Source organism: Eleutherodactylus coqui, chromosome 8 (assembly GCF_035609145.1).
Source record: "Eleutherodactylus coqui strain aEleCoq1 chromosome 8, aEleCoq1.hap1, whole genome shotgun sequence".
Taxonomy (NCBI): domain Eukaryota; kingdom Metazoa; phylum Chordata; class Amphibia; order Anura; family Eleutherodactylidae; genus Eleutherodactylus; species Eleutherodactylus coqui.
Genome location: NC_089844.1, coordinates 204,275,424 through 204,301,970, shown reverse-complemented (window position 1 = coordinate 204,301,970; position 26,547 = coordinate 204,275,424). Strand labels below are relative to the sequence as shown.

The following is a 26,547-nucleotide window of genomic DNA, read 5'->3' as shown; positions in this document are numbered from 1 at the left end:
CTGCTAGCGACAGCTGGACGCTGTGCTGAGAGACATTGCTGGATGGGGTGGAGGACACTGGAGGTGAGGGTGTGGGTGCAGGCCGGGAGGCGCAGGTTGGGGCACAGGGGACAAGGCAGTGGTGTAACCCGGAGGCGGTGAACGACCTTCGTCCCACCTTGTGGGGTGCTTGGCCCTCATATGCCATAGCCTGGTCGTGGTGGCTCCCCGGCTGATCTTGGCACGACACAGGTTGCACACCACTGTTCACCGGTCGTCCGCGCTCTCACTGAAAAACATCCACACCTTTGAACACCTAGCTCTCTGCACGGAGGCTTAGCGCGAGGGGGTGCTTTGGGAAACAGTTGGAGGATTCTTCGCTCTGGCCCTGCCTCTACCCCTGGCCACTCCACTGCCTCTTCCAACCTGTCCTGCTGCTGCACTTGCCTCCCCCTCTGAAGACCTGTCCTCAGTAGGCTTAGCAAACCAGGTAGTGTCAGTCACCTCATCGTCCAGCTGCTCTTCCTCCAAATCCTCTGTGCGCTCCTCCCTCGGACTTACTGCCGTTACTACTACCTCACTGATAGACAACTGTGTCTCATCATCATCATCCTCCTCACTCACTGAAAACTCTTGAGACAATTGCCGGAAGTCCCCAGCCTCATCATCCAGACCCCGGGGACTTTCCAAAGGTTGGGCATCGGTCACGACAAACTCCTCAGGTGAGAGAGGAACCATTTTTTCCCACTCATGGCAGGGACCCGAGAACAGATCCTGGGAGTCTATCTGCTCAGAATATGTCATTTTCATGGAGTGAGGAGGCTGGGAGGAAGGAGGAGTTGCAGCTAGAGGAATCAGAGTTGCAGTTCCTATCTGGGAGTAGTGGACTGTGTAGAAGACTGGGTGGTCGATACATTGTTGGATGCACTTTCTGCTATTTACGACAGGACCTGCTCACACTGCTCTGTTTGTAATAAAGGTCTACCACGTGGACCCATAAATTGTGATATGAAGCTGGGGACCCCAGAAACTTGCCTCTCTCCTAATCCCGCAGCAGACGGCTGTGATTCACCTGGACCAGGAACTCGGCCTGTGCCCACACCCTCACTTGGACGTCCGCGTCCACTTCCTCGACCCTACTCCTCATCATGGCAGATTACAAATAAAGCAGGCTCTAAATAAATTACCCCACTGCACAGCACTGACGACTTGGCCTTAATTCACCGCACACAGAGACTTGTAGGTAGCGGAGACTCTATGCTGTGGCTTGAAAAAAGTAACCTGCTGTCTTGGCAGAGACTTGTAGATAATAGAGGCTGTGTGGAGTGGGAGAAGACTGTAAAGCCAGTGGAGAGTGCTGGTAACTGCGGCGATCTCAACCCCACCAAGGAAAGGGTATTGTGAGAGGCTCTGCACAGCGGCTGAGCTGAAGTACTTTGCAGTGGCCCCGGTAATATTACAGTACTGTTTATCGTGAGAGTGGTATTTTACTACACACTCCAGCCAGAAAAAAATAACACGGCAGGCTGCAAACAGGCCTAGCTGCGTAATACTAAAATGGAAGCACTACAACTCCCATCAGCCACCCAGTAAAATGCACATGGTCAGATGTAGCCCAACAAGGAGCTTTTGGGGTTTTTTTACACAGAGGATACAGGCCGTATAGTGTATATCACTTTCCCTCTAGAAGTGGCTGTGGCCCTACGCTGTGCGTCTAAATTACTGCAGACACAGACCGCTATAAATAAGCAAGGAATTATTTGCGTACACTTTCACGCTGAGAGCGGTATTTTTGCGCACACTCCAGCCAGAAAAAAAACATTACGGAGGGCTGCAAACAGGCCTAGCTGCATAATACTAAAATGGAAGCACTACAACTCCCAGTAGCCACCCGGTAAAATCCACACGGTCAGATGTAGCCCTAAGAAGGACCGTTGGGGTTCTTGAAGACAGGATCCTACACTAACACTCTCCCTATAGTAGCAGCAGCAGCACTTTCCCTATACACTCCCAGTGTGTGTCTGAGGCGAGCCGCGAGCGGGCCCGCTTTAAATATTCTAACTAATAGAGATGAGCGAGCGTACTCGTCCGAGCTTGATACTCGTTTGAGCATTAGGGCACTCGGGATGCTCGTTACTCGAGACGAGCACCACGCGGTACTCGAGTCAATTCAATTTCCTTCCCTGAAATGTTAGCACAATTTTCTGGCCAATAGACATGCAGGGAAGGCATTACAACTTCCTCCTGTGACGTCCCAGCCCTATCCCACCCCCCTGCAGTGAGTGGCTGGCGAGATCAAGTGACCCCCGAGTATTTAAAGTGGGTCCGCTTGCGGCTTGCCACAGTCACACACTGAGAGAGATCAGGGGCAGTGCTGCTGCTATAGGGAGAGTGTTAGTGTAGGAACCTGTGTACAAGAACCCCAACGGTCCTTCTTAGGGCCACATCTGACCGTCTGCATTACTGTTGTGGCTGCTGGTAGCAGTTTTGCTTTTTTTTTTTTTTTTTGTATATTGGGCGTGCAGCCCCATTACAGCTATAGCGTTCTCAGGCTGCAGTCTGTACTACATACTATAGGGACAGCGTTGCTGAGATATGGAGAGTGGTAGTGTAGGATCCTGTGTACAAGAACCCCAACGGTCCTTCTTAGGGCTACCTGTGACCGTGTGCATTTTACAGGTTGTCGGATGGGAGTTGTAGTCCATCACTATTGCACAGCTAGGCCTGTTTGCAGCCTTCCGTATATATATATATATATATATATATATATATATATATATATATATATATATATATATATATATATATATATATATTTTTTATTTTATTTTTTTTTTTTTCCTGGCTGCAGTTGGCGTTAGAATACCGCTGTCAGCCTCCAACTGTACGCCAATAATTCCAATTTTTTTACACCACTCTGTGTCTGCGGTCAACTTCACGCACGACGTACGGCGACAGCCCCCCCTGATAGAGGGGAAGTCATATACACGCTATATAACTGGTATTCTTTTTTTAAAAAAAATAAATAAATAAAAGCACCTCCTTACGGCTACCTGTGACCGTGTGCATTTTACAGGTTGTCTGATGGGAGTTGTAGTCCCACACTATTGCACTTAGGCCTGTTTGCGGCCTTCCTGACTATTTTTTTCTGCCTGGAGTTTGCCTTACTATACCGCTCTCAGTGACAAAGTCTACGCACATAATCCCAAGATCATTTACACCGGGCTGTGTCTGCAGTGAATTGGAGACGCACAACATACGGCCACAGCGACTGATAGAGGGAAAGTGATATACACACTATATAGCCTGTATTCATTGACCAAAAAAACCCCCCAACAAGCTCCTACTTAGGGCTACCGCTGACCGTCTGCAGTTTACTGGGTGCCTGGTGGGAGTTCTGGTGCATCGCTATTGCATTGCTTCCATTTTTTTCTGCCTGGAGTTAGCGTTACGATTCCGCTCTCTGCGTGAAAGTGTACGCATATGATTCCATAATTATTCACAGCGGTCGGTGTCTGCTCTATTCGTAATCCACCATGCTGAGGGGTAGGGGTCGAGGATGTGGACGTGGGCGAGGATGCGGAGTTCCAAGTGAGGGTGTGGGCACAGGCCAAGTTCCTGGTCCAGGTGTATCCCAGCCGGCTGCTGCAGGATTAGGAGAGAGGCAAGTTTCTGGGGTCCCCAGCTTCATATCCCAATTTGTGGGTCCACGTGGTAGACCTTTATTGCAAACAGAGCAGTGTGAGCAGGTCCTGTCGTGGATGGCAGAATATGCATCCAGCAATGTATCGACCACCCAGTCTTCTACGCCATCCACTGCTGAAACTCTGAATCCTCTGGCTGCTGCTCCTCCTTCCTCACAGCCTATACTTCTGCTACAAAAATGGTACTGGGGTCTGCATATGCTTCTGCTACATAAATGTTACAGGGGTCTGCCTATACTTCCACTACAGAAATGGTACAGGGGTCTGCGTATATTGCTGCTAGAGAAATGTTACTGGGGTGTGTATATACCTTTGCTACATGCATGTTACAGCGGTCTGTCTATACTATGGGTGCACTAAGTCTTCCCATCGCGGTGTTTTACCTGTGTGGCACAAATAGTACAGTGGCTGACTAGGCCTGAATTGCTGTCCGAGGCCAAGTTGCTTGGCGGGGCAAAACTCTCCCATGGTTGGGCACTCCGATTTCTTCCTGTGTAATACCATCTTTGTGCACTTACAGCATAGGCTAGGCCAAGGAACACAAAGACTGCCTCTTCCAGTGTTGAGCTATCTATGTTGCGACACATGGATTTCTTGTTGCTATGTAACTCAGGGCACATTGGGTCACAAAGGTGGAGGCTTGGAACCGAGCCTGACCCTGGCCCCGCTAACGTGCTTCCCACACAGACTATAGCGGGTCCTGGTCATGGTGTCTTGGCCATGTAATGCCACCTCCTCCCGCTTGGGGTCAGGGGATCAGCAATGCGCATCATGTGCTTTCTCTAGTGTTACCACAGTTATCAGAGAAACTTGTTTGGGCCAAAGGAGAGGAGCGTAACTGCATTAACGTTACAGGGGCCTGCCTATACTTCAGCTGCAGAAATGTTACAGGGATCTGCCAATACTGCTGCTACATAAATGTTTCTGGGGTCTGTGTATACTGTTACTACTGAAATGTTACTAATATTAGGCTCTGCCTATGCTGCTGCTACGGAAATGTCACTGGGGTCTGTCTATACTGTTACTACTGAAATGTTACTAATACTGGGCTCTGCCTATACTGCCGCTACGGAAATGTTACTAGGGTCTGTCTATAATGCTGTCTATAATGCTGCTACTGAAATGTTACTAATACTGGGCTCTGCCTATACTGCTGTTACGGAAATGTTACTCGGCTCTACCTATACTGCTGTTACGGAAATGTTACAGGGGTTTGTCGATACTGTTACAACTGAAATGTAACTGATACTGGGCTCTGCCTATACTGCCGCTACGGAAATATTACTAGGGTCTGTCTATAATGCTGCTACTGAAATGTTACTAATACTGGGCTCTGCCTATACTGCTGTTACGGAAATGTTACTGGGCTCTGACTATACTGCAGCTACTGAAATGTTACTGGGATCCGTCTATACTATTACTGCAGAAGTGTTAATAGGGTCTCCCTGGACTTCTGCAGCATAACTGTTAGTGGGGTCAGCCTATACCTTTGCTACAGGAATATTACAGGGCTCAGTGTATAGTATGGGTGCACTAAGTGTTCCCATCGCAGTGTTCTACGTATCTGACCCCCCAAAAAACCCAGACTGACTAGGGCATGCAGTGTGAGCCGAAGCAAACCTGTACTTTATCTCACGTTAGCTCAGCTATCTGGGGCACTGCAATGGGGATTTATTTGTGTACTTCCTGGGACCCACCCATGCTGTGGGTCAACACAGACTTCCCATAGCGGAGTTGTACCTGCCTGTGACTATGAAAAAAGGCCAGACTGACTAGCATGCAGTGTTGGCCGAAGCCAACCTGTATTTTATCTCACGTTACCTCAGCTATCCGGGGCGCTGCATTGGGACAAACAAGAGGAGCGATACAGCGCTAATGAGACGTTCACAGCTACGCTAGCATGGGAGTCCGCTCTAGGCGCACGATTGCTGAGGGTTTGTGCAGAGGCCTATGTCCTGGGTGCAGTGAAAGTCCGCTTCCTGCCTATGATTGCTGAAGCTGTTGGCCGAGGACTATGTCCCGGGGGAACTGCAACTGCGCCAGGTTGGGGCTGTGCAACTTTTCCCTGCTAATCCAGTCATTGGAGCGGTGAAAGGAAAGCTAACTGATTTAATGAGCCCGTCGCAGATGAACTAGCATTGAAGTCTGCTTCATGCCTACGATTGCTGAAGCTGTGGGTTGAGGCCTATGTCGCCGGTGCGGTGCAAGTCTGCCATGTTTGGCTGCTCTGATTTATTTATTGTTCATGTCTTGGGTTGCCTAGGAACCACCCAAGCTGTTGGTGCACACTTAGTTCCCATCGCGGTGTTTGACCTGTCTGGCACAAAGACACTGGCTGACTTGGGTAGAGGGCAGAGTGCAGATGGCTTTTCCCTTGCGGTGTCGATTGAGCTATGCGACACCTAGACAGAATGAATACTGTGTGGGCACATGGATTCCCCATTGCTATGTAACTCATGCCCACGTTTGCAGCTCCTGACGGAGGTGGCACAGGATTGGAATGATCAAACGTCAATGTCTCACTTTTGTGTGCGCTGCGGACGCAGGGTCGTGCGGGGGGTTGGGCAGCATGTGACCCAGGAGAAGAGGCAGCGGTGTGTCCAGCAGGCAGTGCTTGGTTGGAGGTAGTGTGGTGCTTAGCTAAAGTGTGCCTTGCTAATGAGGGTTTGTCCGCAGTTTGTCCGGAGCTACACAATGCTACAACATCAGCACCGAGGGGCATTTTGTGCTCAGTAATCGTGGTAACTTCCCGGAAAACCTTGGTGCCCTCAGCCACGAGCAAGGTGGACGATCCCACCAAGATGTGAAGGTCATGGAGGCAGGGTATCAGGGTAGACAAGGTGCATATATCAGGGCCGACTATTATTGGGGCATCAGAACGGATTGCCAAAGATTGAACAACACTCCGTGACAAGCTATCAGCCTAAAGGTTTCCCTTTGCATCTACTACTTGCTCACAATGTGACACAAGAACACTAGACCCTTTGTACGGACACGGTGACCTTTACATAAACAGTACATTCAGAACTCATTTATTGTATTGTTCTCCATTGTATGTCCATGTTGGTCATTGTGAGCAGATTATTGACCCGCCGGCCGCACCGTGTACTGCGGATACTGCCTTTACATGTATGACTGCAGGTAGATACAGTGACCGGAGACTAGTGGGTTAAGGGTTAAATGTACATAGCTAGGCCGGTGTCCCGTGGGAAGTCACGCATGGGGCAGCCCGGACAGGGAGCTGTCTTCCGTGAAGCTTCTTGATGGCACCCGATGGTATTTATTATCCTCTCCTCCCCACGGAGGCAACACATAGACATAGAACAAGAGCAGCGTCCGAGGCAGCTAGGAGAGCCCGTCCTAGAGAGCGCTGCCCTCTCCCCTCACACCTGTCCGGAGGAGGGTTCATGGGAGGGCATGAGATGCAGCAAAGCCGGAGTGACCCTACTGTACTGAGAAGGAAGCTGGAGGCCGGCCGGGAGACGGAGCTCAGCTACAGTTGTACTGCTGCCGTACCATCTGCGTTGCTCCTATTCACTTACAGCTGAGCGGCCCTGGTGCATTATGTCTCCAGCGGATGTAAGGGTGGAAACATGGGTTGGGAGCCCTGAGTTAGATGGTACGTCTAGGCGAGGGGCACGACGGTGGACCGGCTGCCGCACACACATACCTCCCCACATGTACCGCCCATTCCCCTGGCAAGCTCACATATCTCCGCTCCCGTACACCGATGGCACTAGCGCCGCTGCCACGGCGAACCCCGCTCTCGCTGTCCATGGCGCCGCTGGTGGCCAGCTCTGCCGATGACTGTGCGCTGCTTTTGTTCGGCCGGAGCAGCGGCTTGCCTACAAGAGCTCCACTAGCTGCCCGACACTGCTCTTTTTCTGGGTAGCCTCATTGGGCGCTAAATAGAAGAGCTGATTAGCGATCTGGAGGGGTATATGGGACCGGGTTGTGGGAGAAGCGGGGGGTCTCACAGTACCGGTGGTCCTTCAGGGTCTGTGAAAGCTTTCTGGACCAACACGCTCTGCCATAGGAATCCCAGCGGACACTGTACAACATCTGCTGCCCCGGGGATCTACAGTAGAACCCTCCCTGCGGGTTCTGTACGATGTCACCGACTGTGGCACTGGATCTGGCGCTGAGAGTCCCGCTGTATCACTGCTCCGCTCGGACATCAGTGACTGACAGGCCATCGCCGGCTGCAGGAGAACCGCGGGTAGAAGGCTTTGTTCAGGCGTCATTTCTTGGCGATCTACATCCCGATTAGAGCGTTGTTAGATGCCACCGCTCTTCAGCCAAATCCCAAGTTCCATCTTCACCGTCAACGATTGATGGGAACTACAGAGCCGATGCAATGGCCGTCACGTCCAGCACATGGTATCCCTGGGATGATATAGAACGGGCAGCAGCCCGCGGGAGGACATGCACCTGCAGAGAAGAAGAATCGCTTCTTCTTGTGGACAACCACACCCATCATGTCCGGGGTATTAAAGGGACGATAACGTGTGGCATTCCCGATCGTCTGAGTGTACAGGGGGGTACTGGGTTTCCTCATCTTACATTGCGCCGCAGTATAGAGAAGTCTGCAGTATATACAGTATACATTCAGCACCCGGGAGCTGGCAGTGAGCGGAGGCGCAGCCTGTGCTACACCTCTGGGCTCTCGGCAGCTCCAGGTCGTCCTCGCATTGTGCAATCAGCTTCTGCACGATGGAGATTGTGGAGTAGATCCCGGGGATGGTGACACGTGCCGGGAATAGAGGGAAGGCGCTCCCGCAGCGGTTTTATCTCCGCAGATACGCGGTGATGTGCAGATCGGGAGAACTATGGCGAAGATCTCGTGGCCTCCTCTCCGCTCCTCCCCGGAACCTCCGCCAGCGGCGTCTATAAACGGTTGCATGAGATGTCAGAGAGTGAGGAGTCACGTTGAAAGCGAGCTCTCCTGTCCGGTTCTGACCGGTAACGGACTCTTATCCCGGGCAGGGAAGCACAAGAGGAGAACGGAGCGGAGAGGAGGCCCGGATGGGATAAGGCAGTAGCTGTGCTCAGTGTCAGCCAATAGCAGCTCAGGACGGGCCTGCTCACGAGCCAATCAGAGCGCGGCCGCTGTACATATAAGAGGCGCCACCAGCGCCGCTCTCAGAGTTTCTCTTCCAGGAGAGTTTTAGTATTTGATTACCGCAGCACACAATGGCAGAAACCGCGCCAGCCGCCGCTCCTCCTCCTGCCGCCGAGCCGGCTGCCAAATCCAAGAAGCAGCCGAAGAAATCCGCCGCAGGGGGCGCCAAGAAAAGCAAGAAGTCCTCCGGTCCCGGCGTGTCGGAGCTGATCGTCAGAGCCGTGTCCGCCTCTAAAGAGCGCAGCGGCGTGTCTCTAGCCGCCCTGAAGAAGGCTCTGGCTGCCGGAGGGTACGATGTAGAGAAGAATAACAGCCGCCTGAAGCTGGCCGTCAAGTCTCTGGTCACCAAGGGCAGCCTGCTCCAGGTGAAAGGCAGCGGCGCCTCCGGCTCCTTCAAGCTGAACAAGAAGCAGGAGACTAAGGACAAGCCGGCCAAAAAGAAGCCAGCGTCTGCGGCCAAGCCCAAGAAGCCCGCTGGAGCCAAGAAAGCGGCGAAATCTCCTAAGAAGCCCAAGAAGGCTCCGGCCAAAAGCCCGAAAAAAGCAAAGAAACCTGCAGCGGCCGCCGCCAAGAAAGTGGCCAAGAGCCCGAAGAAAGCCTCAAAGCCGAAGGCCGCCCCAAAGCCCAAGAAGGTGACGAAGAGTCCGGCTAAGAAGGTGGCCAAACCCAAAGCTGCCAAGAGTCCGGCTAAGAAGGCTGTTAAAGCCAAGAGGAGTGCGGCTAAGAAATAAGCTGAAGCCGCCCATGCATTTACCCCACAAAGGCTCTTTTCAGAGCCGCCACCTTCTCACCGCAGAGCTGTATTATCGCTGCCTCGAATGCTGTTCTAGATAGCAGCGCCCCCATAGCGGCTACAGGGGACTTCATATCAGTTGGGAGTCTAGGGAGCGAGGGGGAGGCTGTAGAGGGGGAGTAATACGAGACATTGTCGCCGCATCATCCCCGTTCCTGTTGGGGAGTGTGACCTATACATGTGTATGGATGCCGGGCTGAGTGTGAAGGGGGAGGGGACTCGCCGACCTAATGCATTTCCCATAAAAGCAGCGCAGCTTCTAATGGGGGAGACTGCCGTGCAGCGTGGAGTGTGTGTTTCTGCGGACATATCAATGCAGGGAAGCAGCTGAGAACATGATTTCACAGACACCCGTACGTGTCATGCAGTGGCCTGATAGGGTGAGGTGGGGCTAGCCTCTGCCGAACGCTGATTGGTCGCGGGCATCAAGCGTTTTGGCGGGCTAGTGGTTTGTTCGAAAAAGCCAATGAGATATAGGGGGCGTTGTTTCTAAGAGCCAATAAGGAAGAGCAAGTCGGGTATAAAGGCTCTGCTCTTTCTACGGCTCCCATCATATCACATCTGTGTGCATCTCTACAGCAGCGCTATGGCCAGAACCAAGCAGACCGCTCGTAAATCCACCGGAGGGAAAGCTCCCCGCAAGCAGCTGGCTACGAAGGCCGCCAGGAAGAGCGCTCCTGCCACCGGCGGAGTGAAGAAGCCTCACCGCTACCGTCCAGGTACAGTGGCTCTCCGTGAAATCCGTCGCTACCAGAAGTCCACCGAGCTGCTGATCCGTAAGCTTCCCTTTCAGCGCCTGGTGAGAGAGATCGCCCAGGACTTCAAGACTGACCTGCGCTTCCAGAGCTCAGCGGTCATGGCTCTGCAGGAGGCCAGCGAGGCTTACCTGGTAGGACTGTTCGAGGACACCAATCTGTGCGCCATCCACGCCAAGCGGGTCACCATCATGCCCAAAGACATCCAGCTGGCCCGCAGGATTCGCGGAGAGAGGGCTTAAATCTGCTCTGGGCACCGCATGGAACACAAAGGCTCTTTTCAGAGCCACCAAATCCTCCTCGAACGAGCTGCATCCTGTCCTCCGCTGTCATTCTTCCGATTCCCCACTCGGGTACACAGCCAGCCTTGTGCGCCGCCGTGTACCCTGGTGCCGCCTCTCCCCAATAATGTTCTGTCGTCAGCAGGAGGTGGTCTGTTAACCCCTTCAGTGAACTAGTCAGTTCCTCAATTAATTAATGCCATTCTCCCATCTTTCAAATGTAGTAGAAAGAGATTTGAATCCCCGGCAGACTGTTATGAACGTGGTTGATCAAACGTGTCCGTATGAGGCATCTATCTGTGCCTGTGGGCCGGGAAGGGATTAGTGTTGAGGATCTATTTATGTGGATATTATCTCATTGTACGAAGAAGAAAGACAGCAATACACAAAACTATACTAATTAATACCGCATAATGGGATTGGGAACCGGCCGGGAAACTGTTAAGAATTGTAAGAATACGCGGCAAATTCAAAATTCCAAACGGTTCCGTGTTAAACCAATCAGCAAGGAGAGGGGAGTGGCCAACATGTAATTGCCCCAATAGGAACGCCTAATTTGCGTCATGTGTTACTGTTTTCAATCTGGTCCGCTCGTCGCGTAGATAAGGGAGGACGCTTGAACTGGTTGGCAATTGTTTTCTACTGACAACGTAGAAGATGTCTGGTCGCGGTAAGGGAGGGAAAGGTCTTGGGAAGGGCGGTGCCAAGCGGCATAGGAAGGTGCTCCGTGATAACATCCAGGGCATCACCAAGCCTGCCATCCGCCGTCTAGCTCGCAGGGGAGGCGTCAAGCGTATCTCCGGCCTCATCTATGAAGAGACTCGCGGCGTCCTGAAAGTCTTCCTGGAGAACGTGATCCGCGACGCCGTCACCTACACCGAGCACGCCAAGAGGAAGACCGTCACCGCTATGGACGTGGTGTACGCGCTCAAGCGCCAGGGCCGCACTCTCTACGGCTTCGGAGGTTAATAATTCTGCTCTTTCTCCATACCACAAAGGCTCTTCTCAGAGCCGCCCACCTCTTCCAAGGAAAGGCTGTAATACAACTTTTTGTGGGGGGTCGCCGCTGCTGTCTGATTGCCCATCTGTTCTGATACGTGTAATCCGCCCTATATCTGATGCCTGCCATCACCCCTTATGCGTTGGCATTGTTAGTGGCTCAAACTCATCTAACCCTTTGAATCACACTTTTGGGTGCCCACCTTTATGCCCATTTTTGTTCTTTGCGTATGCTATAGTCAGCCGTGTTCCCCTCATGACGCCTTCCCGCAAGGTCTTTGTATCATTAAAATGAGTTGTCTTTACTAATACTCGAGAGAGGGGGCGGGGACAAAGTGAATAAATGCCTAGATGCGCACATACTTCAGTTATTGCGAATAACAGAGATTTAAGCGTTCTATTAAAGATGACTCCCCTAATGTCAGCGAATCGTCTCTTCTTCTACCAGGAAGCAGGCTGCGGCGCACTGATTGTATGTCCTCCTTGGACTAAAGCATACGGCCTGCCAGCTAATCCGTGTAGTGCTACCATATTGGAGGCGTCCGGCACGGCCGTCCTCTCATATAGGAGTGCTGCAATTGCACCAAGCACTCCTAGGGACCCGGGGAGCCTTTTTTTTTTTTATACATAGAATTGCCGTCATAGCAGCCAGCTCTCCCAGAGTGCTGCACTGACTTCCCATTGCGGGACTCTGGGGGACATGGGTGATATAGCCGGAGCACTAAATTAATCTAGGGAAGAGGGTGGCCCTGCAGATCTCTCAGAGATACAGTCTGCGCCTCTTTGTGAGGGGATGCCCGCTGTTTTCCACGCCAGACTGCCATCTCCGCTCATCTGCGGCCGCTGCCACGATGGTCTCTGCTTCCGTTCGCCCTGCTGCCGCGGCCACTCTGCTCTCCGCTCCCGTTCCCCATGCGGCTGTTGTAGCCGATGCACTGCCCCTCTGGTTCCCGGTACTCTTCTGTTCCACATGCGGCCTCTGTCACTCTGGTCAATGCTCCCAGTCCCCCTGCAGCGGCTTTATCCGGGCACTGCCACTCTGGTTCTCGCTCCCTCCGGCCCCTGCACCCGGGAAGACTGCCACTTTGGTGACTGCCGGACTGCCATCCCCTCTCCGGTTCCGCTGTCACTGTGGTCCCCTCAGGTTTCTACACCGACATAGAAGGGGGTTCTTCATTGTAAGAGCAGTGAGAGTGTGGAACTGTCAGCCCGAGGACGTGGCTGATGGCAACTTCGATAAAAGGGGCATGGGCGTCTCTACATAAGCAGCTGGTGAAGGTGAGGCTATTCTCCTCTTGGTCCCCCTCCCCTTTCCTAGCACCCCCAGTGCTTCAAGCCTCTTATTTTCAGGCATCCCCGATTGCCTCCGCTACCCACTACAATGTACTACAGCCCCCAGCATGTCGTCTGCCTACTACCCCTTTCCCTTTGTGCACCCCACTGCTTTAGGGCGCAGACCCGCATATCCCCTGTAGTCTTCTGCCTTCCGAGCACTCCAGTACAGCTGCTACTTGTGGTCGGCATCCCCCTCCGACGTCGGCCGCCTCGTGTAGCCACCACGCCGACCTCACCCCACAGCATAATCCAGTCATGGGCGCACTGTGCTCCGGGTACCTCGGTGGCAAAAACGCTGCCGCTTCTCTAATGGCTAATTGTCCGCAGCTGCATCGCCGAATCCACGTAGCGCCCACCTCTATGGAGGCGTCCGCATAGCGCGGCTTCGGTCACCGCACGTATCCCTAATCTGCAGCGCAATCAGCATCGCGACCCCCGACAAAGATACAGTTGTGTAGGGCTGCAGGGAAGATCTCCTCAAATCCAGTACATAGACAGAGAACTCCGGTACACAGAGACAAAGACGAGTTGTGCAACGCAGGGGACTAAGTAACCGAGCCGATGTATACATAACCTTTGTTACAGAGGAGCAAACGATGATGCTCCCTACACAACCGGGAGGTGACAGCTCTGCTGTAGACGGGGTGGGTGGCTCTTAGAAGAGCCTTTGGGGTGATCGTGCACGGCGGACCACGGAACAGATTACTTGGCGCTGGTGTACTTGGTGACGGCCTTGGTGCCCTCGGACACGGCGTGCTTGGCCAGCTCTCCGGGCAGAAGCAGGCGAACGGCGGTCTGAATCTCCCGGGAGGTGATGGTGGAGCGCTTGTTGTAGTGAGCCAGGCGGGAGGCTTCCCCTGCGATGCGCTCGAAGATGTCGTTGACGAAGGAGTTCATGATGCCCATGGCCTTGGAGGAAATGCCGGTGTCGGGGTGGACCTGCTTCAGCACCTTGTACACGTAGATGGCATAGCTCTCCTTCCTGGTCTTCTTACGCTTCTTGCCGTCCTTCTTCTGAGTCTTGGTCACGGCTTTCTTGGAGCCCTTCTTGGGCGCTGGAGCAGACTTGGCGGGATCAGGCATGATAACGTAAAGATACTTTCCTCACTAGAGAGAACAGTGTTCCTGCACCTCCCAGCGCTGCGGTATTTATAGCGGGGCCATGCAAATGAGTACCGCCGTCTGCTTGCTGTTCTACTGGAGCAGCAAAACATGCGACCCCTTTGAGCGTCATTAGCCACGCCCAGTGTCGCTCATTGGTTCTTCCTCAAGTCTGGCCTCTATTGGGGGGATTGAAATCTACCCAATTGGAGGAGAGGAGGGCGGAGCAGCAGGTTATAAAAATCAACAGAACTGCGCCTTCTCGTTATCACAACTTTCAAGGTGTTTTCTCCTAATTCTGCTTTCCTGTGCTAGAAGATGTCTGGACGCGGCAAACAAGGAGGCAAAGTCCGTGCTAAGGCCAAGACTCGCTCATCCCGGGCAGGACTGCAGTTCCCTGTCGGCCGTGTACACAGGCTTCTCCGCAAGGGCAACTACGCTGAGAGGGTGGGCGCCGGCGCTCCGGTCTATCTGGCAGCAGTGCTAGAGTATCTGACCGCTGAGATCCTGGAATTGGCTGGCAATGCCGCCCGGGACAACAAGAAGACCCGTATCATCCCCCGTCACCTTCAGCTGGCTGTGCGAAACGACGAGGAGCTGAACAAGCTGCTCGGTGGGGTGACCATCGCCCAGGGAGGCGTCCTGCCCAACATCCAGGCCGTGCTGCTGCCCAAGAAGACCGAGAGCAGCAAGACGAGCAAGAGCAAGTGATCGCGCCGATCCCTCCATAGAACCAAAGGCTCTTCTAAGAGCCACCCACATGCTCCTTACAACAGAGCTGCGCCGCTTCTATGCTGTGATACTCGGTGGCCGGTACGCCGGCTGCACCGGGAGACTATAACTGTACAGGACTTTCCACAAGGAGGCGGAGATTGGGGCGGATGCCAATGTGGCCATCCCTGTCACCGGCAGAAGCGCACAATCGTCCTGCTCTAGGTGACCTCATGTCCAGAGGACGGGCGGCTGTAGGACTCGCTCACCAGTCCTTGCAATAACGGGTTAACTGTTTGCTCACGTATATACAAGAATCGGAACGCTTGTGTTGTGTTTCGGATAGAACACCCAGCTTTCTCAGGGTCCTGCGTGGGCTGTATGCTTACAAAGCGTTGCAGCCGCATCACCCAGCCCTCTCAGAGCTCTACACGGTCGCCCCCTTAGAAGTGCGCTCATCATGTCACTCCACAGCCATGCCCTTTTTATGGAGGTGTAGCTATATCACCCAGCTTTCCCAGAGCCCTGCACGGCACAGGCTGGTTTTGGATTATAGTAAACCTACAGGGATTAGACGTCCTCTTGCGTTACGGGTGGAGCAGGTAGAGGATTCCACCGCCCGTCGTAGGGCTGGGATTAGGGGGTTTATCTGAGGGTTCTTTACCTCCAGCCCCGAGCGCCTCTATATCAGACGGCCTGGTCACTGATTACACGTGTTACATGGATGGGTGAAGGACAGGAAGAGCGGGAGACGCGATCAACTGAGCGGGAAGATCAAAATCTCCGGTGATCAGCCAAGGAGCGGGAAGAATCTGACTATAGCCCCGCCCATAGGCGGCACTAAAACCACCCGACCTCCAACGGCAGGTCTGTTAACCCTTCACCGCACTCATTATTTCAGGCCCAGCTCCTCGCGTATTATAGACATAACCTGCCTGCCCTAAACAGGTTAAGGGGTTTAAAAGCGTGCCGTGACCGCAGCCTGAAGCGCACCCTGACGGGGAGGCTGCTACACCCCGGCTGTATCATGTCAGAGCGCATAGACTATCACCGCTGCTGACGACCCCACAAGGAGTTGTATTACAGCCTTTCCTTGGAAGAGGTGGGCGGCTCTGAGAAGAGCCTTTGTGTTATGGTGAAATAGCAGAATTAACCTCCGAAGCCGTAGAGAGTGCGGCCCTGGCGCTTGAGCGCGTACACCACGTCCATAGCGGTGACGGTCTTGCGCTTGGCGTGCTCGGTGTAGGTGACGGCGTCGCGGATCACATTCTCCAGGAAGACTTTCAGGACGCCGCGAGTCTCTTCGTAGATGAGGCCGGAGATACGCTTGACGCCTCCCCTGCGAGCTAGACGGCGGATGGCAGGCTTGGTGATGCCCTGGATGTTATCACGGAGCACCTTCCTGTGCCGCTTGGCGCCGCCCTTCCCAAGACCTTTCCCTCCTTTACCGCGACCAGACATCTTCTACGTTGCAAGCAGAAAGCGATAGCTGCACAGTGCAGAGCCCTACTCTATATAGACAGGGAGCGGACCAGAGAGGGAACTACTGATCAGGGCCGTCATTGAGGGGCGTTTCTTTTAGTTGTCTAGCGTGAAGGCCCATCCCCTCTCCCTGCTGATTGGCTGAATACAAGAGCCCTTGCCATCTTGTGCAGCCGATTGGCCTGTCAGCTCCTGAAGCAGTGGGAGAGAAGACGGAGGAGGGGTGACGGAGACAAGGGCCATGCAGCAGAGAGCCGCTGGAGCGTGAATCCCTCCTGTAAAGCGAGGAATGCAGCTGCTGCCACAAACACGTGGGGGCGAGGAGAGAGCGCGCAGGGAGGCTTCGGTGAAGGGGAGTACTAGAGCTCTGCTGCATCAGCGCTCCCCTGCCGGAGCAGAGAGACACTCATGAGCCACAACAGACAGCTGTGGGCGGCAGGAACATCAGGGCACCGTGTATAACAAGGAGGCCCCATAACCTGTGACAGTCCCCGGCACAGGGCATACGGTGGCACTTCTACTGCCACCCCAAGAAGCGCCAGGATTACTCCTCCTCTGCTGTGGCCACCAGGCTGTGCAACACTCTGCAGATTCTCAAGACCCGGAATCCCCCTTTACAGTCATCAATGAAGTGCAAAGTGAACGACTTCCCTGTGTGACTGCTGCCAGACACTGCTGTATACTCCTTATGTCTTAGGGGCCTTTACAGGTCTACTTAAGGAGCTTTAAGCAATTTGCACAATCCCCTACAAAGGCAGGAGACGCAGAAGTGGTTCTGCTATGGGACCCCCTAGACAGAACTCTCCCAGTGATACACTAAAGATGTTTGCGAGGGGGGGAACCCCCCGACACGGAGCCTACGACATCATCTGCATCAGGAGACGTGGCCTCTGCACCAACCGCCTGTTAGAGTTCGCTTGCTGGGTTGGTTCAGACTTTGCAATGACTGTCCGATCGGCTCTTATCAGCGATGCAGACAGCTACTGCTGCCCTTACGGGTAAAATCCTCGAGATCCGAATGGATGTGAGCCTGTTGAGACAAGCCACCCAGAATCTAAGAGACCGGGTCACTAGTACAGAGGACAGGATCTCTGTGCTGGATGATACCGTATCCCTGACGGCAGCGACTGTGCAAGAGCTTACGCCAAAAGCAGAAATCTGGAAACAAAAGGCGGGCGGCTTGGGAAATGGCTCGCAGCGGAATAATCTCTGTATTGTGGGCCTGCCAGAACGCACTGAGGGGCAGAGACCGCAGGGGAGCATGGAAGCATTCACGTAGTCACCGTTCCATGATCCCCTGCTGTCTCTGCCCCTCAGTGCGTTCTGGCAGGCCCACAACACAGAGATTATTCCGCCGTGAACCATTCCCCAAGCCGCCCGCCTTTTGTTTCCAGATTTCTGTCACACAGGTCTTTGTGGTGGAGCGCGCACACCGAGTACCCATGAAACCACCTATACCAGGCGGGCACTCCTCCCAGACCCCTGTTGGCAAAGCTGCTCAACTCCTGGGATAGAGAGGTGATCCTACAAGCTGCCAGAACAGGAGGCCCTCTTAGATGCAACAATGCTGCAAAATCCATCTCCCCGGACTTCTCGGCAGATCTACAAAAGCAGAGAGCGCCCTTCTTTGGGATCAAAAGGCAACTCTGAGATCTCCAGCTGCCATACTCCATGGCATATGGATGGTGACCGCACACGTTTCTTCTCCTCTCCGTCTGAGGCTGAGGAATGGCTGTCTAACAGGCATCAACCAGAGTGACTGAAATGTACACTTATCCAAGAAAAAGAATCAGCTATACTAATAGATCATAGACTGAACATGCGTCAACCATGTGATGCAGCAGCCAAAAAGTCAAACACAATTCTAGGATGTATTAAGAGAAGCATAGAGTCTAGATCACGTGAGGTCATTATCCCCTCTACTCTTCCTTAGTCAGACCTCATCTGGAATACTGGGTCCAGTTCTGGGCACCCCACTTTAAAAAAGACATCGACAAACTGGAGCAAGTTCAGAGAAGAGTTACCAAGATGGTGAGCGGTCTGCAAATCATGTCCTATGAGGAACGGTTAAAGAATCTGGGAATGTTTAGCAGAAGAGAAGGCTGAGAGGAGACTTAATAGCTGTCTACAAATATCTGAAGGGCTGTCACAGTGCAGAGGGATCAGCCCTATTCTCATCTGTACAAGGAAAGACAAGAAGCAATGGGATGAAACTGAAAGGGAGGAGACACAGATTAGATATTAGACAGTGAGGGGATCAATGAGTGGAACAGGTTGCCACGGGAGGTGGGCGAGTAATCCTTCAATGGGAGTCTTCAGAGGCCGGACAGACATCTATCTGGGATGTTTTAGTGACCCTGCACTGAGCGGGGGGTTGGACCCGATGACCCTGGGGGTCCTTCTAACTCTACCATTCTATGAATCTTTGACTACCTTCTTCTTTCAGGTAGAGAGCCTATTATCTGCTGAGTGGGCCCACTTCCAAATTACCCTGCTTCGCCTCAGAGGCTCTATGATTAGCACATTTAATGTGCATTCAACTTCAGGTTAGCAGGCCCAGGATATATATGTGCATGTAAATGATAGGAGCCTGGAGGCATAGAGATAAAAGCTTTCCTCTATGTATTCAGTATGTGCCCATTATAACAAGAAAAATACAAACGTCTCAGGACGTACCGCCTAGGATCGAGCGGTATGGATGAGAGACTGCTTTCTTCATGCAGAAAAGAGGACACAGCAAGAAGTATAAGACGGGAGCTAACATAACCTGCTACATAGGTGAGATCATTACCATTGCCAGGATATATATGGTTGTCCATGGATCGCTGTGTTCCTGACTGCTGCGGGTGTGACGCCCCAATGGTTCACAAGCACTACGCTCAGCACCCGCGCAGGGTGATGTTCACAACTACTCTGGTAGATAGATATGCACCGAAGAACAGTGTGCACCACAACTGAAATGCATAACCCTGATGAAAAGCCTGTGCGACACCAGGGTACCACACTCAGCACGGCGACAGGGAACGCATGCGCTGTAGGAACGAGCCGCACACCATGCTATGCTGAATGGTAGCACCGCTCCAGGGAGGATGAAGCCTGGCCCTAACCTAGTAAGGGGGGTGAAGGGGCCCCACCTTAAAGAAGAGCAGTAGCCTCGATAGAGACGGCCCCACGGTCTTCCTCCTGGGCCCTGTCTGTCCCTGAAAGGACCCCTGGAGAGATGAACCGAACAGTAAAGCAACACAGAAATGAAAAACAGAAATGCAACTGAAACGGAACCCACAGCGACTTATCTGCAAGTAGAAAAATACCCAGCACAGAAGAGCTCCAAACTCCAGGGACTCCACTATGGAACAGAATAAGCAGCACTGAGCAAAGGGAGGCCTGAGAATATATAGCCACTATGCACATGGGAACTGGCTGAGTGAATGGGAAACCACACAATATCACCCTACTCCCAGGCATGACTAATCCAGCATGCATCAAAGACAGGCAGCGCCAGCAGTCTCTGCACATGGTGCATTAACCCCTGTCCTCCATAACAAGGCAACAGGTCTTGACCTGCGTCCAGACCACCATGCCCCAACAGCATCAGGGTACAATAGTACCCTTCACTCCTAACCGTTGAAGAGGATGGACTCCTCAAGCACGCCTCAATCACCCGCATTTATAGAAGGCAGACATCTTGTGACGGTGCATGTATTGGTACTTTTGCAGACATATCCCAGCCACTTTCAGACATTAGTCCCTTACATGCTGCAGCTGTGCAATGCATACAACAGAGTACTAGACCCTTACACGGGCACTGCCCCCCCCCCCCCCCCCCCAGCAAGCAGACATGTTTCAATGTTTCAATAAAGGCCCATTTAGCTAGCTGAAAGACAATGATGAGCCTTATCCATGCTGCATGCTGCATTCTTAGCGGGATACCGCTGATACTATTGTTTTAGCTGGTATCCTGCTTGGGGAACACAGCCGGAATATGAAGAAGACAAGCGCTCCAGCTGTGTTCTGCATACCCCGCTAGGAGCGCTTAGCAGGATATCAGCTGAGCGCTCCGAGAAGACAACAGCTGTATGGAGAAGATAGCGGTCCCGCTTGTATTCTGCATACAGCGTGAGTCTTCATTTACACGCTTATGCAAAGCGAACGCTCAAAACTGTCCCATGAACTGCCGTGTGCGTGGATTTTGGGTGATAATCGTTGTGTCTAAATGGGCCTTTAGAATTCTCTTCATTAAACACTGGGAGATACTTAAAAGTGATATTTCCCTAATAGATACCATAACCCCCAGGCCCAATATAGTATTCTGTAGGGACGCATCAAAAACATAGGGGCAATTTATCTACCCTACCGGCAGGATCCTATAAGTGCCAGCATGGAAGATGCACATGCTGCAACAATATAGCACACCGCATGCAGCAAGCGGAGATATGACCGGGCACATTTACGACAATACAATACTGTTTAATCTGTAACCCGTCCGAAGTGGAGACTGACTTCAGATGGTCACCAAGCTCCAGTATTCATCATTCTATACGGCCCGTGTCACACCAGATTGATGACATCACAATGCACAGTCAACTGCCAGACAGGCGGGCTCATTAGCATGCAATGTGTTTGTATGTCTGTCTGTCTATCTTTAGATATACTATGTAATCAATATAAATGATAGAATCCACATTGATATAATTAAGGTAATAACGAGAGATGAGCGAGCATTAGGGGACTCGAGATGCTTGTTACTCGAGACGAACACCACGTGGTACTCCAGTCAATTCCATGTCCTTCCCTGCATGTTTAGCGCCATTTTCTAGCCAATAGACATGCGGGGAAGGCATTACCACTTCCTGCTGTGACACGCCAGCCCTATCCCACCCCCCTGCAGTGAGTGGCTGGCAAGATCAGGTGACCGCCGAGTACCTAAAGCTGTCCCGCCCGTGCCTCGCCTCAGACACACGCTGGGAGAGTATAGGGACAGTGCTGCTGCTGATATAGGGTTAGCGTAGGTTCCTGTCTACAAGAACCCCAACTGTCCTTCTTAGGGCCACATCTGACCGTGTGCATTACTGTTGTGGCTGGCTGGGAGCAGTAGTGCACCCCCCCCCCCCCATCTCGGGCTGTGCAGGCCATTACAGCTATAGTGTTCTAAGTCTGCAGTGTATTATACAGAGTATAGGGAAAGAGCTGCTGATATAGGGAAAGTGTTAGAGTAGGATCCTGTCTACAAAAACCCCAAAGCTCCTCCATTGGGCTACATCTGACTGTGTGCATTACTGTTGTGGCAGGCTGTGAGCAGTAGTGCACCCCCCCCCCCCCCCATCTCGGCCTGTGCACGCCATTACAGCTATAGTGTTCTAAGTCTGCAGTGTATTATACAGAGTATAGGGAAAGAGCTGCTGATATAGGGAAAGTGTTAGAGTAGGATCCTGTCTACAAAAACCCCAAAGCTCCTCCATTGGGCTCTATCTGACCGTGTGCATTATACTTGTGGCCTGCTGGGAGTTGTAGTGCATCCATTTTTGTATTACGCATCTAGGCCTGTTCCCAACCTTTCAGTAATAGGCATTCTCAGCCTGCAGTGCCGTACAACCGGCTCTCACCATGAAACTGCACTCAAATATTTCCTAGCCTACCACAAACGACGTCAGTTATACCGTTCTGTGTCTGCAGTGTATTAGACAGAGGTCTCACCGCTAAACAGTACTGTAATATTACCGGGGCCACTGCATGGTATTTCAGCTCTGCCGCTGTGCAGAGCGTCTCACAATACCCTTCCCTTGGTGGGGTTGAGATCGCCGCAGTTACCAGCACTATCCACTGGCTTTAGAGTCTTCTCCCACTCCACACAGCCTCTATTATCTACAAGTATCTGCGAGCGGTAAATTACCCCTAGGTATCAGCGCAAGACAGCGGGTAAATGTTTTCAAGTCACAGCATAGAGCCTCCGCTATCTACAAGTCTCTGTGTGCGGTGAATTAAGGCCCAGTTGTCAGTGCGGTACAGTGGGGTAATTTATTTGGCCCTGCTCTATTCTTAATCCACCATGATGAGGAGTAGGGGTAAGGGTCGAGGACGCGGAGGTTCAAGTGAGGGTGTGGGCACAGGCCGAGTTCCAGGTGAATTGCAGCTGGCTGCTGCGGGATTAGGGGAGAGGAAAGTTTCTGGGGTCCCCAGCTTCATATCACAATTTTTGGGTCTACTTAATAGACCTTTATTACAAACAGAGCAGTGTGAGCAGGTCCTGTCGTGGATGGCAGAAAATGCATCCAGCAATCTATCGACCACCCAGTCTTCTACGCAGTCCATTACTGCAACTCTGACTCCTCTCGCTGCTGCTCCTCCTTCCTCCCAGCCTCCTCACTCCATGAAAATGACACATTCTGAGGAGCAGGCAGACTCCCAGGAACTGTTCTGGGGCCCCTGCCTTGATTGGGAAATAATAGTTCCTCTCTCACCTTAGGAGTTTGTCGTGACCGATGCCCAATCTTTGAAAAGTTCCCGGGGTCCGGGTGATGAGGCCGGGGACTTCCGGCAACTGTCTCAAGAGCTTTCAGTGGGTGAGGAGGTCGATGATGATGAGACACAGTTGTCTATCAGTGAGGTAGTAGTAAGAGCAGTAAGTCCGAGGGAGGAGCGCACAGAGGATTCGGAGAAAGAACCGCTGGACGATCAGTTGACTGATCCCACCTGGTTCGCTAAGCCAACTGAGAAGAGTTCTTCAGAGGGGGAGGCAAGTGCAGCAGCAGGACAGGTTGGAAGAGGCAGTGGAGTGGCCAGGGGTAGAAGCATGTGCCAGAGCGAAGACCCCCCCCCCACTGTTTCCCAAAGCACCCCCTCACACCAAGCCACCCTGCAGAGGCCTAGGTCTTCAAAGGTGTGGACGTTTTTCAGTGAGAGCACAGACGACCGACGACAGTGGTGTGCAACCTGTGTCGCGCCAAGATCAGCTGGGGAGCCACCACTACCAGCCTCACCACCACCAGCATGCACAGGCATATGATGGCCAAGCACCCCACAAGGTGGGACAAAGGCCGTTCACCACCTCCAGCACACCACCTCCCCCTGTGCCCCAACCTGCCACTCAGATCCACCCCCCCCCCCACACACACACACGCTCACGACACAGGCACGTGCGCCTCCCAGCCTGCAACCACACACTCACCTCCACTGTCCTCCACTCCACCCAGCAATGTCTCCCAGCGCAGCGTTCAGCTGTCGCTAGCACAAGCGTTGGAGCAAAAGCGCAAATATGCCACCACGCACCCGTACGCACAAGCTGTAAATGTGCACATTGCAAAATTAATCAGCCTGGAGATGCTGCCGTACAGGCTTGTGGAAACGGAAGCTTTCAAAAACATGCTGGCAGCAGCGGTCCCGCGCTACTCGGCCCCAGTCGACACTATTTTCCCCGGTGTGCCGTCCCAGCCCTACACCAGCACGTCTCCCGCAACATCAATCGTGCCCTCACCAACGTGGTTACTGGGAACGTACACTTAACCACAGACACGTGGACAAGTACTGGCGGGCAGGGCCACTATATCTCCCTGACGGCCCATTGGGTGAATTTGGTGGAGGCTGGGACCGAGTCAGAGCCTGGGACTGCCCACGTCCTACCCACACCCAGAATAGCGGGTCCTACCTCAGTGCTGGTATCTGCAGCGGTCTATGCCACCCCCTCTACCCCCCCCCCCCTCCTCCTCATACGCAACCTGTACCTCTCAATTAAGAAGTGTGAGCAGCACGTCGCCAGCAGTCGGTGTGGCATGACAGCACAGCGGTGGGCAAGCATCAGCAGGCCGTGCTGAAACTACTAAGCCTAGGTGACCAGAGGCAGACGGCCCCGAGCTGTTGCAGGGTCTGACAGAGCAGACCGACTTCTGGCTTTCGCCGCTGAGCCTCCAAGCGGGCATGGTCATGTATGACAACAGCCGTAACTTGGTGGCGGATCTGCAGCTCAGCAGCCTCACACACGTGCCATGCCTGGCCAACGTCTTCAATCTGGTGGTTCAGCGGTTTCTTAAAAACTACCCTCACTTGCCTGACCTGCTCGGCAAGGTGCGCCGCATTGTTACTAATGCTGGGCTATGCCAATACTGCTGCTACGGAAATGTTACAGTCGTCTGTCTATACTGTTACTAATACTACTCAAATGTTACTGTGGTCTGTCTATACTGCTGCAAATGAAATGTTACTGGGGTCTGTCTATACTGTTACTACCGAAATGTTACTGGGCTCTGCCTACGCTGCTGCTACTAAAATGTTACAGGGGTCTGTCTATACTGTTACTAGTGAAATGTTACTTGGTCTGTCTATACTGCTGCCAATGAAATGTTACTGGGGTCTGTCTATACTGCTGCAAATGAAATGTTACTGGGGTCTGCCTATACTGCTGCAAATGAAATGTTACTGGGGTCTGTCTATACTGCTGCAAATTAAATATTACTGGGCTCTGCCTACGCTGCTGCTACTAAAATGTTACAGGGGTCTGTCTATACTGTTACTAGTGAAATGTTACTTGGTCTGTCTATACTGCTGCTACGGCAATGTTACAGGCTTGTGAAAACTGAGGCTTTCCTAAGACATGATCAGTGGCGAGGCCGAGCTAGTAGGTCCACAGTCACAGCAATTTTTATACCAACACGGTTACTGGGAAGGTGCATATAACCACGGACACGTACTGCCTCAAAAACATTCCCCTCCTCATCCTCCAACAATGAAAACATTCTTGGCAAATGCTTTCACAGTGGTCCATCTGGCAGCAGTCCAAGAATTTCACCTAAAACGACACAATAAGAAAGCCCCCAACACCCCCCCCCCCTCTCACCCCCCACCCCCCGCCACGGCCCACTTCATCCTGGCCACATTTTGAAAACCAACTAAATACAACCGCGCTACTAGGTCAACACTCCACAACTTCATCCTGGCCACATTCCGAAAACCAACTAAACAAAACAGTGGTAGTAGTCCGTTATCCCTAGCTGAAGCTTTCAGCCGACTGGTAGAACAATGGTGGCTTCCAACTTGTTGGCACTGCTAAGTCCAAAGATAAGCGTACAGCTGAGATCGGAATATAGGTGACTATAGAACACAGCATCCCTGCAGGGCAAGGGACAGAGTAGCAGCAGGCACCGATCCTTGGTGGAAGCAGGCCAGCTGAGAACCACATACTCCCTGAATGATTTTGGATTGACCAATGATGAGGCCTTTACTTGTGATCTTCTTTGGTAATTCCTAAGAAAGATCCGTGGTAGTAGCCGTAAACTTGGATTGCTTTTTGCTAACACTTTGAAATAGACAACAGAAAACATATGAATGACGCCTTTCCATATTTCAGCTGGAGATGGGGAGGAGTGCAGACTTTCAGTACCTTGAATATCCTTTTCATTGCAATCAAATGCCCCTCTCTTGTCTCAGAAAATACAAACTTTTCCACATAGGTGTTGTCAACCTGTCTATACTGTTACTACTGAAATGTAACTGATACTGGGCTCTGCCTATACTGCAGCTACTGAAATGTTACTGGGGTGCGGCTATACTATTACTACAGAAGTGTTAATAGGGTCTCCCTGGACTTCTGCAACATAACTGTTAGTGGGGTCAGCTTATACCTTTGCTTCAGGAGTATTACAGGGGTCTGTGCATACTATGAGTGCACTAAGTGTTTCCATCGTGGTGTTCAACGTACATGGCCACCCAAAAAATTACCCAGACTGACTAGGGCATGCAGTGTGGGCCGAAGCCTACCTGCATTTTATCTCACGTTACCTTAGCTATTCGGGGCACTGCAATGTTATGAATAATTCACAGAAAAAGTTGAAAATCCAACACCCCTTAGTCTTCCAAGCAGACACGGTCGCCATAGGCAGTATCGCCACAAGGCAGGCACAATCGCCATCGACAAAATCGCAGTAGGACAGGCGCAACCACCATAAGCACTACAAATATGCCGGCAGCCAGACAATGCTGTGGAGGACAAACTTGACCATGGCAGGCTAATATGCTGTCACTCACTCAACCCACCCCGTCGGTGGGTTCCAGGGAGCCACCAACACTGTGGTTGCACACAGACTTCCCACAGCGGAGTTCTACGTACCAGTGACAATGTAAATTACACATACTGACTGGAGCATGCAGTGTGGACCGAAGCCAACCTGTGTTTTATCTCACGTTACCTCAGCTATCTGGGGCGCTGCATTGGGACAAACTAGAGGAGCGATACAGCGCTAATGAGACGAACACAGCTACGCTAGCATTGGAGTTCGCAGTAGGCCCGTGATTGCTG

The 26,547-nt window shown here is 52.4% G+C and overlaps 5 protein-coding genes across 5 annotated transcripts; 3 read left to right on the top strand and 2 right to left on the bottom strand.

Moving 5' to 3' along the window:
* The first annotated feature begins 8,876 nt into the window (after window positions 1-8,876).
* On the top strand, window positions 8,877-9,536 carry LOC136577743 (histone H1B-like). Its single transcript, XM_066577665.1, has one exon. It carries the CDS (start codon window positions 8,877-8,879, stop codon window positions 9,534-9,536), a length of 660 nt encoding a protein of 219 aa, XP_066433762.1.
* Window positions 9,537-10,184: 648 nt separating this feature from the next.
* On the top strand, window positions 10,185-10,595 carry LOC136577742 (histone H3). The gene has a single exon (XM_066577664.1). The coding sequence runs from the start codon at window positions 10,185-10,187 to the stop codon at window positions 10,593-10,595; it is 411 nt and encodes a 136-aa protein (XP_066433761.1).
* A 3,070-nt stretch (window positions 10,596-13,665) lies between these two features.
* On the bottom strand, window positions 13,666-14,051 carry LOC136577741 (histone H2B 1.1-like). The gene has a single exon (XM_066577663.1). The coding sequence runs from the start codon at window positions 14,049-14,051 to the stop codon at window positions 13,671-13,673; it is 381 nt and encodes a 126-aa protein (XP_066433760.1). The 3' UTR covers window positions 13,666-13,670.
* Window positions 14,052-14,387: 336 nt separating this feature from the next.
* Window positions 14,388-14,828, top strand: LOC136577740 (histone H2A type 1). Its single transcript, XM_066577662.1, has one exon. The coding sequence runs from the start codon at window positions 14,388-14,390 to the stop codon at window positions 14,778-14,780; it is 393 nt and encodes a 130-aa protein (XP_066433759.1). The 3' UTR covers window positions 14,781-14,828.
* A 1,101-nt stretch (window positions 14,829-15,929) lies between these two features.
* Window positions 15,930-16,241, bottom strand: LOC136577739 (histone H4). The gene has a single exon (XM_066577659.1). It carries the CDS (start codon window positions 16,239-16,241, stop codon window positions 15,930-15,932), a length of 312 nt encoding a protein of 103 aa, XP_066433756.1.
* Between the last annotated feature and the right edge of the window lie 10,306 nt (window positions 16,242-26,547).